At 36.6% G+C, this 12,194-nt stretch overlaps 1 protein-coding gene across 4 annotated transcripts in view; it reads right to left on the minus strand.

The window, feature by feature from the left end:
- The window catches only part of LIN28B (lin-28 homolog B), a 138,354-nt gene that overhangs the window by 52,103 nt on the left and 74,057 nt on the right, over nt 1-12,194 (minus strand). For all 4 annotated transcript variants that reach the window (XM_045080262.1, XM_045080264.1, XM_004753422.3 and 1 more), the window contains one exon: nt 8,633-8,817. In XM_045080262.1, the coding sequence (XP_044936197.1) occupies nt 8,633-8,817 (185 nt within the window). The remainder of the gene's footprint in view (nt 1-8,632; nt 8,818-12,194) is intronic.

Genomic DNA, 12,194 nt, shown 5'->3' on the forward strand with positions numbered 1-12,194 from the left:
AAAAGGTGCACAATATCACTAATCATCAGGGAAAGTCTAATCAAAAACACAATAAGACATCATTTCACACCTGGCTATTAACAAAAAGACAAGAAATAACAAATGTTGGCAAGGATGTGAAAAGGGAACCCTTATGCACTGTTCATAATAGGAAAGAGAGGCTACATGTATGGCAGATTCTTATCACTGCTGCTCGTTATTTTCACTTGTATTACATTGCCCTATTTATCACAGTTTCTTTTGAACAGCTTTTTAAATATTTGGGAAGTGTATATTGCCACCTTCCCCCTCCTGGTTCTCTGCACCCAACTGTCCCACTATTGGTGTGAATATAAATTATTCAGCCAAAATGGAAAATAATATGGAGGTTTTTCAAAAAATTAAAGATAGAATTACCATACGATCCAGCAATCTTGCTTCTGGGTATATATTCAAAGGAAATGAAATCATTGTCTCAAAGAGATGCCCACCTGCAACATGTCCTCTGTAGCATTATTTACAATAGTTAAGAGACAGAAACAAACTAAGAGTCCACCAACAAATGAATAGATGATGAAAATGTGAGATACATACACATATACACACATAAATACTAATCAGTCATTAAAAAAAAGAAGGAAATTCTGTCATTTGGGACAACATGCATGGATTTTGAAAGCCTTATCCCGGGTGAAAGAAGACAGACAGAGAAAGATAAATACTGTATTACCTTACTTATATTGGAATCTAAAGAAACCAAACTCATAGAAACAGAACAGATCAGTGGTTGCCAGAGGTGGGTGTTGGGGGCTGGGTAAAACAGGTAAAGGTGATCAAAAGGTACAAACCTGCAGTCAAAAGACAAGTAAGTTGTGAGGTTTAATGTACAGTAATACATGGTGACTAAATTTAGTTAACAATACTGTATAGTATATTTGAAAGTATATTTGAAAGTTGTTAATTGTAAATCTTCAAAGCTCTCATCACAAGATAAAAACTGCAACTGTGAAGTGATGGGTGTTAACAAAGCTTACTGTGGTAATCATTTCCCAATATATACATATATGAAATCATTATGTTGAACACATTATAGCTAATAAAACTGAGGGGGAAAATGTATAATTACACACCTAGTTGTGAAAAGACAAAATTATAGTGATATGGGTCAGTGGTAGCCAAGCGTTTTAGGTGGAGTAAGAGTAGCTACAAAAAACAGAGGGGGGGAAAAAGACAGAGGGTCAGGACACTCGGTGGCTTAGTTAAGAGTCTGACTCTTCATCTCAGCTCAGGTCTTGATCTCAAGGTTATGAGTTCAAGCCCTATGCTGAGCTCCACACTAGGCATGGACCCTACTTTAAAAAAAGGGAAATTTGGGGGTGGGAGAATGTTCAGCATCCAGATTATGATGGTAACTACATGAACACATGTGTGAAAATTCATAGAACTGTGCACCAAAAGAAAAAAGTCAATTTTACTATACCACAATTTAAAAAATACAATAAAAACAATTCTCTAAGCAAAACAAAATACCCAGAAATATATCAATGCTTACTTTTTAAAATAGAAATTAACAGGAATTCTAGCTTTCTAATACTTTAGCAAATCAAAGCAAGTATTTAATATCATTATTTTAAAATTTTGTAGGCTATGAGTTTGAAAATATCTTATGTCTATAAGTAAGAAGTACTCAAAAACGGATGAGAACATGTTGAAAGAGTACAGAAGGGGGCATGGGATAACTGGGTGATGGGTATTGAGGAGGGCACGTGCTGTGATGAGCACTGGGTGTTATCCACAACTAATGAATTGTTGAACACTACATCAAAAATTAATGATGTACTATATGCTAACTGAACATACTAAAAAAAAATTAAAAATTTAAAAATAAATAAATAAATGACATAGAAACCAGCTGGAAGGGCCTCAGTGACAGAAGAATTGAGCATTAAAGTAAATACTGTAATTTATTGAAAGAAACAGAAACTCATGATCTGTATTGGGACAATAAATAAGTGAAAAAATGGAAAGTCTGATACAGAATGGGATATTTACATAACCTCAAAGTGTCTCTGACAAATTGCTAGTTAATTATGAAAAGAAAATGTAGCGGGAAAAATCAAAATCTTCTGCCATCTGATCGGATACAATGAGAAGAATGTAGCATCACTTCCATGACATTCTTGTCAAAGAGAACAACCTCAATCTAATCATAAGGAACTACCAGACAAACACAGTCTGTGATCTGGATTCATCCTGGTGTTTTTCCACTTGTCCCTCTAACCCTAATACCGCCTGTAAACTAAAAGTCAGATCGAAAGGATTTTGTTAGGTTCAAGATACACATTTTTACATAATACTTCCAATTTAAGGAAACATAAGTGTTGGAGAAATAAGTTTAAAGACACTCACATGAATTCCAAATATGGCACATTGCATAAAACCATTCACCTAATCTCTTTAACAAGTTAGTGTCATAGAATTCCTTCCTAAAAAGGATGTGTGCGTGTGTATAGGTGTGTGTGCGTACATGTACGTGTGTGTGTAGGGAAGGGGTGTTCTAGATTACAAGAAACTTAAGAGAGATAAAACTAGGGGTGCCTGGGTGGCTGAGTTGGTTGAACAATGGATTGTTGGTTTCCGCTCGGGTCATGATTTAGGGGTCACTGAATCATGCCCCATGTCGGGCTTGGCAGGGAGTCTGCTTGACATTCTCCCCTCCCACTGCCACTTCCCTCTCTAAAATAAATAAATAAAATCTTTTTTAAAAAAGACATATAACTAACTGAAAGCCATGTTCCTTAACTGCATTCTGATTTGAAAAAAGCAGCCAGAAAAGATAAGTTTTGGACAAATGGGGATTTTTTTTTTTAAGACTTTACTTATTTATTTGAGACAGAGAGAGATCACAAGTAGGCAGAGAGGCAGGCAGAGAGAGAGAAGGAAGCAGACTCCCTGCAGAGCAGAGACCCCTGATGCGGGGCCCAATCCCAGGACCCTGAGATCATGACCTGAGCCGAAGGCAGAGGCTTTAACCCACTGAACCAACCAGATGCCCAAATGGGGAATTTTAAAAATGTATCAGGTATTACATGTTACTTTAAAAAAAAAAAAGATTTTATTTATTTGACAGAGAGAGACACAGTGAGAAAGGGAACACAAGCAGGGGGAGTGGGAGAGGGAGAAGCAGGCTTACTGCTGGGCAGGGAGCCCGATGTGGGACTGGATGCCGGGACGCTGGGATTATAACCTGAGCCACCTAGGTACCACAGATATTAGATGCTATTAAGGAAGTACTATTTTGATGGATGAGGAGGCATGATATTACACTGTTATGCACCTATAATATACTTTTTTTTTTTTTTTTTTTTTTTTTTTAATTTTTTATTTTTTATAAACATATATTTTTATCCCCAGGGGTACAGGTCTGTGAATCACCAGGCTTACACACTTCACAGCACTCACCAGATCACATACCCTCCCCAATGTCCACAATCCCACCCCCTTCTCCCAAACCCCCTCCCCCCGGCAACCCTCAGTTTGTTTTGTGAGATTAAGAGTCACTTATGGTTTGTCTCCCTCCCAATCCCATCTTGTTTCATTTATTCTTCTTCTACCCACTTAAGCCACCTATAATATACTTTAAAACTTAAAAAAAAAAATTCCCAAAATGTTTACAATTACTGCATTATAGTGTGGGTATATATGGGTAATGATCATAGCATTTTTTCAACTTTTTTGTATTCTGAAAATTTTCATAATAAAAAGTTAAGGGGAGGGCAACTGGCTGGGTCAGTCAACAGAGCATGTGGCTCTTGATCTCAGGGTTCTGAGTTTGAGTCCCACATTGGGGGTAAAGTTTAGATTAAAAAAAGAAAAAATTAAATGGGGCACCTGGTTAGCTCAGTCAGTAGAACATGACACTCTCAATCTCAGGGTCATGAATTCAAGGCCCACATTGTGCATAGAGCCCACTTAGAATTTTTAAAAACTAAGAAATTAAAAAGTAAAATGGAAGGAAATAGAAGGATCACACAAAATATTCAGAAAAAAAAACCAGTGTAACAAAAATTAATCCAAGAGCTGTTCCTTTAAAAAAAATAAAAAACTTAAGGAAAAATGTAACAAAAAATAGATAATGGGAAGTAACTAGAAAATCTAGACTATTTTAAGATCTTTGAGGATATTTTACATAACTAAGCAAATAAACATGAAAATCTGGATCAAAGCACAATTAATATTTATTCTCTTTATTGAGGCTTTCTCCAGAAGCAGACTAGTTAATAACCATAGAAAAAGGCAAGAAAGTTACAAAAGATCTCTGAAGTCTTTTGAGCATTTAGGGGGCAAATGAGTGCATTGGAGACTGTTCCAAACATCAGTTAACACTGCCACATACTGCTCTCTCATTGTTTCAGTTTCTACGCAGGGGTCTGTGCTTATTTGATTATTTTATTGCAGCCTGCCTTTGTCACTTTACAAAAAGGGTAGAATGCTAATCCTAGTGACAAAAACTATAAACATCTTGAACTATGCAGTTGGAAATCGTAAGATACCAAATTGTGTAAAAGCCTTTATCACAGTAAGACATACAACAAACACAAGCAGTTATTCACCTTCTGGTCATCACTAACTTCTACCCTCTCGTTCTTTCTAGCACCCAAAGTGCAGCAATTCTAGAACCCCATCTGTAACCCACCCACCATGAGCCTGCCACCCAGTTTATACTGTATAATCCATCATTACAACTGCTCCCTTGCATACATTGTCAGTGCCTTCGCTTCTCCCTCTTTGTTATTCTCAACTAGGAAAGCCCCAACTCTAATTATATCCATTTCTGTGCCTATTCCACTGCTCACAAAATCACCAGTGGCTGGAGAAAGAACACAATCATACCAACTGACATTACTTTAAATTCATGTCCATTTATCTTCAGTGGGTTTTTGGTATAGCCTGGAATTCTACCTTTTCTCCATAATGCCTTCACTCTTTTAATTTATTATTTCAGATTTTTTTAAAAGTACTTATGTATTTATTGAGAAAGAGAATGTGTGCACTTGATTTGGGGGAGAGGCAGAAGAGAATCTTTAAGCAGACTCCCCACTGAGCGTGGAGCCTGACATGGGGCTTGATCTTACAATCCATGAGATCGTGACCTGAGCCTAAACCAAGAGTCAGACATTTAACCAACTGAGCCACCCAGGAGCCCCTTGATTTCCTATTTCATACGTTCTCTCTTTTTAAATCTCCAAACCTCCTTTCCTAAGCAAGGAAAGGACTCCAGCAAGCGTCCTCCTCTTCCCTGTGTGCTCAATCTTCCCTTTCCACTGGACACATAAGCAGATTATGCATTCTTTGCCTCAGCTACTGCTTCATTTTTCTGCTCTCATTTAGAGGAAAACTCAAAAAATTGTCTACACTTGCTGTCTCCACTTCCTCGCCTTTCCTTCTGTTGAACACAACCCACTTAGACTTTCATTCTCAACAGTCCACTGAATCTGAGCTTGTCAACTTCACTGGTGACTTCCTTGTTGCTAAATGCTCAAGTCTTGGTGGTCATCTTAATAATTTCACTATCAGCACCTTTCCAACACTGGGGACCCCTTCCTTCTTGAAATACTACTTGCCTTGACTTCTCAGACAAAATCCTCTTGATTTTCCTATTTCTCTCCTTCTAACATAATGCCCTTTACTATTCCTCCTACTTTTCCTGATCCCTAAGTGCTGGAGTGCCCTTAGGCTGAGTTTTCTTCTCTTTTCCATGTATAATCCCTCTGACAGTGACCTCATTCAATCTTAAGGCTGTAACTATCTTTCTGCTGGTTACTGTCAAGTTTTTCTCTATAGCCTTGGAATTCCATACTTATGTATCCATCTGCCATATCTATTTTCCCATTTGGATGTCTACTATAAATCTCCAGCTTATATATATCTGAGACCATACTTCTCATTTCCTCCTGCTCCTTCCCTAATCTTTCCTCTCTTGGCAAATGACCCCTCCATCCCTCTGGTTACTCAGGCCAAACAAACCTTGGAGTCATCCTGAATATTCACTTTCTCTCACGGTCCACATCTGATCCAACAGTAAATCCTGTTGTCTACTTTCACAGTGTCAGGATTTTTGTTCCTCACCTCTATGCTACCATCCCAATCTGAACCACCATTACCTCTTTTCTGCATTAATGAAACTGCCTCAGAATTGAGTTAAATTATAGGACATCCAGCTGGTGTTACGGAGGACTGCTTAGTGTGGGGGTAAAATCTCCACACATTTGGTGTCAGAAACCAAGAGTTGCGTAAAAGTAAAGGAGATACACAAGAGAAGAACTATAGGGAAGGACAGGATTTTTCACAGTGGAAAAGAAGAAAACAAGAGTTCTTTCCTAAACAGAAAACTTCCAAATCAACCACAGCAAATGAATACCTTGATAGAAACATGAGCAAAACACAAGAAACATATATTTCATAGAAGGAAAAAATGAGGGGCGCCTGGGTGGCTCAGTGGGTTAGAGCCTCTGCTTTCGGCTCAGGTCATGATCCCAGGGTCTGGGATCGAGCCCCGCATCGGGCTCTCTGCTCAGCAGGGAGCCTGCTTCCTCCTCTCTCTCTGCCTGCCTCTCTGCCTACTTGTGATCTCTGTCAAATAAATAAATAAAATCTTTAAAAAAAAAAAAAAAGAAGGAAAAAATGAAAATTGACCTAAAATTATATTTAACCTCTAATCAAAGGATGCAAAGGAAAAAAAATGAGCTGTATGTCTTAACCTATTTGAAAGAAAGAGAGACAGAAAGTATGTGCACGAGCAGGGGGAAAGGCAAAGGGAAAGGGAAAGAGAGAATCTCCAGCAAAATCCCCATGAGCACACAGCCTAATAAGGGGCTCAATCCCTGACCCCGACCAAAGTCAAGAGTTGGATGCCCAATCAACTGAGTCACCCAAGTGCTCTGGAAAAGATTTTTTAAATGACATCATACAGGGTCACCTGGCTAGCTCAGCTGGTAGAGAATGTGACTCTTGATCTCAGGGTTCAGAGTTTAAGCCCCATATTGGGCATGGAGACCACTTTAAAAAAAAATTCAGGGCAGCCTGGGTGGCTTAGTTAAGCCTTGGTCTTTGGCTCAGGTCATGATCTCAACATCCTGGGATTAAGCCCCACAGGCAGGCAGGCCAGGCTCTCTGCTCAGCAGGAAGTCTGCTTCTCCTTCTCCCTCTGTCTCTCTCCACTGCTCATGATTTTTCTCTCTCTCAAATAAATAAAATCTTAAAAAATAAAATAAATTGAAAAAAAAATTCAAAATGTATATTTAAGGGGAGCCTGGCTGGCTCAGTTGGTAGAGCACGTGACTCTTGATTTTGGGATTATAAATTTGAACCCTATATTAAATGCAGAGATTACTTAAAAAAATAATAAAAATCTTAAAAATAAAATAAAATGACATCATTCAATGAACAGTCTCATTTTTTAAGGGGTTGTATATTGGCCCTAATCATTTCTGGAGAATAGTTTGGAAATAGATAGTAAAAATTTTTAAATGCATTGTTTTTGATCTAGATTTTTCAATATTTATTCCAAGGATATAATCAGACAATTTTTCAAAAATGTACACATATGGATTCCACTCTGGGACTACTGATAATGTTAAAACATTCAAAATAGCCTAGATTTAACAAATTACTTTAACCTTGTTTAAATTCTGGTGCATTCAAAAAATAAATTCTGATATCTTCACACAGTGGGAATTTACACAGGTGCTAATGACCACTATGAAATGTTCCTTGGTATAATATTAAGTGAAAAAAAAAATGCAAGTTTCAAAAATACTCCATATATTCCCACCTTAGTTAGGATTCTAAGTGAATTTTTTCCTGATTTTTTATAATTTTTATATTGTTCAAATTTTTTATGCACCAGTTATCTTTTAAAAACAGACAAAATAATAAAGGTATTTTCATTTTAAAAAACAGGTGACAGGACGCCTGGGTGGCTCAGTGGGTTAAAGCCTCTGCCTTCGGCTCAGGTCATGATCCCAGGGTCCTGGGATCGAGCCCTGCATCGGGCTCTATGCTCAGGGGGGAGCCTGCTTCCCTCTCTCTCTGCCTGCCTCTCTGTCTACTTGTGATCTCTCTCTCTGTCAAATAAATAAATTAAATCTTTAAAAAATAAAAAATAAAAAGCAGGTGAGGTGTTAGTAAGTCCAAGCACTGTCTGTTGAGAACCCTGACTCCTCATTTGTGATCTCAGAACAGTCTGGTGAAAATAGTGCAGAGTTCAAATTGTAAGATAGACTATATTCCCTTTTTTTTTTTAAGATTTTATTTATATATTTGTAAGAGAGAGAAAGAGAGAGTACAAGCAGGAGGGTAGCAGGCAGAGGGAGAAGCAGGTTCCCCTCTGAGCAGGGAGCCTGGAGCGGGACCAGACCGTGGGATGATGACCTGAGCAGAAGGCAGCCACTTAATCAACTAAGCCACCCAGGCATCCTGATAGCCTATATTCCTGATAAAGTTTATTCATCTATACAATGGTGGCATTTATTTACTTTGGCTAATTTATTTACTATTGGCTAAGTCCAATAACATAATAAAAATGAAAAAAATTTTCAGAATTTTTTTCCAAATACAATAAACTCATAAACTAACAAAGTAAAATGATTACCTATCTCCCTTTGGTTTTCTTTTTTGTAGTGTCTTCCCTTTGGGTCTTCTTTCACTTCCTAAACAGGGGCTCCCACCAGGTCCAGTTACCCGTATTGATTCAAGGCCTTTGGAAGATTTTTTAAATGTGAATTCCACTGGTTCTCCTTCTTTTAGGCTTCTAAATCCTTCCATGAATAATTTGCTCTGTAAAGTACAGGGGAGGGAAAGAGAGAAAGAGAAATCATGATTATTAATACTTTATAAGTTTTCTCTATGACTTAAAAATTAATATAGCAAGATAGTCATTACTACCCATTATAAATCATAAAGTCTCTTTAAGCTCAGTAAAAGTTATACCATTTGGCAATACTTAAAAAAATTTTAATGTGCACATTATTTGACCCAGCAATTCAACTCTGGGCACTCTCCTACAGACATACTCACACACAGAAGTTCAAAAACAGATGGAGAAGATGACCTACACCAAAATTCACTACAGTACTATCTGTTAAAAAAAAAATTACAACTGCCCCCATGTCCATCAATGGGAAACCGATTACACAAATTACAGTAGAGCTATATTATGTAGTACTATTAAGCCATTAAAAGAAGATCTATACGTCTTGCCATTTAAGACATGGATGGACCTAGAGGGTATTAGCCTAAGTGAAATGAGTCAAACAGAGAAAGAAAAAAACTATATGATTTCACTTATATGTGGAATCTAAAAAAACAAAACAGAAATAGATCCACAAATACAGAACATGTATTAGGGCAAAATGGATGAAAGGTAGTGGGAGATACATACTTCCAGTTATGGAAAGAATAAATCACCTGGTAAAAAGTCAAAGAGAATATAGTCAGTAATAGTGTAACAGCATCATATGGTAACGATTGTAGCTACACTTGCAGTGAACACAGCATAATGTATAAACTTGTATGCTGTACATCTGAAGCTAATGTAATATTTTGGGTCAACTCTACTTCAATTAAAAAAAACATAATTTTTAAAAAGATCTATACGTATTAATGTGAAAAAATAAACACGTAATATCACTGAGTAAAAATATATAGGGAAGGACAGCATATCTACCATAATTTCATCTATGCAAATAAGTTTTTAACAGATAAATGCTTATTTTTATAGAGATAGGGTTTCACAAAACAGTCATTTTCTTCAGTCTTTTGTTTTGTTTTGTTTTTGGAAAATGTGGAAGGTTGTTGGTATACATATTATTATAATTTCAAAGGAAACAGATTTTTTAATTTAAAAGATGGTTGATTTTTGTGGGGAAAAATGTTCCTGATTGCAAAAGTGTAACCTTGGTTACAAATATTAATTGGCTCTTTTGATCTAACTCTTTTCATCAAAGCCAATGTGTGAATTCAAAATATACTAAAAATAATCAAATCGTTAGTTTTATTTCTTAAGACACCTTTGTGTATTTTATGGGTCTAATTTGGAACATCATGTAGTTTTCAAAGACTTTTATGAATTTGGGGGTAAAAGGAAGCAAAACTAAATATGATGGAGCCCTTAGGTCAAGTCCATTTCTTTAAGTAAATAGCTATGCGGCTTCGAATGAGCCATTCCATCGCTTTTCTGTTTATCCATAAATTTAAGGGATTTGAGTTTCCCCACGTGTGTTCTGTGGCACAATCGTTCTGAGAAAGACTCCATGAAAAAAGGATTTTGTGGTCAAATAAGTTTGTGAAATGGTGTATCTTGCTTCTCCTCAGTTGAGTCACATTAGCATATTAAAGTCTCTGAAATTCTATACCCCTCCCCTCCACCACCTAAATAAAAATCTTGTTTGACTGTGTGTATTTAATCCAGCAATTTCCTGACCAAACTGATCCCAGAGCCCGCCCTTTATGGCTGCGGTTGACAAGCACACTTAGCGAGATACTGGACCACAAAGTCTTTACTCCTCCCAAGTCCATGACTCTAAAGGCAGCTGAATAACAACATACAACCGAATAATTATATGGGACGAATAAAAACAACACTTCAAAATTTAAGATTAAAGGAGACTATTCACAGTGAAAGTGATATGACACATGAAAACAAGGTTTTTAACCAGTCATCCGATGCTTCAAAATCCTTCATGTGGAAGTCTGCAAATTGGCACCAGCTTCTTTGCCGTCGGATGCTATGCAGAAGTCAGGAGGAAAGAATCACAATTGCCTATGCTGTTTAAAATTAAATATATATATATATATATATATATATATATATATAGTTCTTAAAGCTTTATTTAATATTTTCATATCTTATTTTTTCCTCCTAGGCTTTATCCTCACTAATTATAAATAGTCCTTTTGCTTTCATTTCCTTTCTTACTCCCTACTCAAGAAAAGTGCAGATTATCAAATCAGATGGAAGTGGAGCATACATGAGTCAATTATAGTAATTAAGAAAATGAAGGGAAAACAGTTTTAATTAGAGCTATCATAGGTTCATGTGTTTTTTGCTGTAATAAAAATTCTATCACTTATTTTCTCACAGTTCCTAGTATATAGGTGTTCTTTATTTTCTATTATAATTTTTGATAGGTTTCATTAATAAATTGAATTACTTCTCCAAATTAAAGTTAAAATTCTACCCTTATGGTCCGTTAAGTTCTGGCTTTTCTTCGTGGTATTCCTAAGGAATATTTTTTAAAAATTCTATCTCATATTACTCCTTCCCCGTATTAGTACATAAGGCAATTCAGATTCATACTAATTGACAAGAACTATTGACAAGGAACAATAATATCCCTAAGAAATTATAATCGCTTTGCAAGAAACAGATAAGGATTCAGAGATTATTGTATCTTTGTTACTATATCAAAATTGCTGTCACATTGGTGGGAAAGATTTATTGAAAGATAGGGAATTCTCTATTATTTCTTCACAAAAAATCAACTTCTCCCCTTGACTCAAAAATTTTAATTAAAGGTGCCTCCATTTTTCCAGTCACACTATTTCCAATCCTTAGTTATACCCAAACCATTCACTGAATCTTGTGAATTCTTACTTCACAATCTGTATCATTGGCCCAAACCATTTTGTGGGATTGCCACTGCCCGACTTCAGGCCCTAACTATCTCCTACCCAGATGAACATAATGGTTTCCTCGTTGCTATTAAAACGTCGAGTCTCCTCCCTACACCACAGCATCTTCCATATCCACACAGTCTCTCAGAAGAAATCTTACCCTACTAGTCTCCTGTCTCAACATTCTAAAATATCTCTCCTGGACTGTAGGTTGAGACGATTCATAATCTTATTTTTAGTATGCCTTCCAATTCTTTTCCCATTACTGTAAATCACAATTTCTCCATTAGTAAAGCCGGATGACTTGTACTTCCCTGAAAACACTTTATTTTCTCATCTCCACACTCCAGCTTATGCTGGTAGAGACGCACACTCCTAGTCAGAACTGCCTGTCAAAATCTTACTCAATATTCCAGACACAGTTCAAATGATCCTTTGTGTAATCATCCTCAACAGCTGCAAGTTGTAAATTCTCTCCTCTTTCATTTAATTGATTCTTCTGTAGAGTTTTCACAATATACTGCTGTATATGAAGTTAC

Source organism: Mustela putorius, unplaced genomic scaffold (assembly GCF_011764305.1).
Source record: "Mustela putorius furo isolate JIRA1106 unplaced genomic scaffold, ASM1176430v1.1 tig00000450_pilon_pilon_pilon, whole genome shotgun sequence".
In the NCBI taxonomy this organism is placed as follows: domain Eukaryota; kingdom Metazoa; phylum Chordata; class Mammalia; order Carnivora; family Mustelidae; genus Mustela; species Mustela putorius.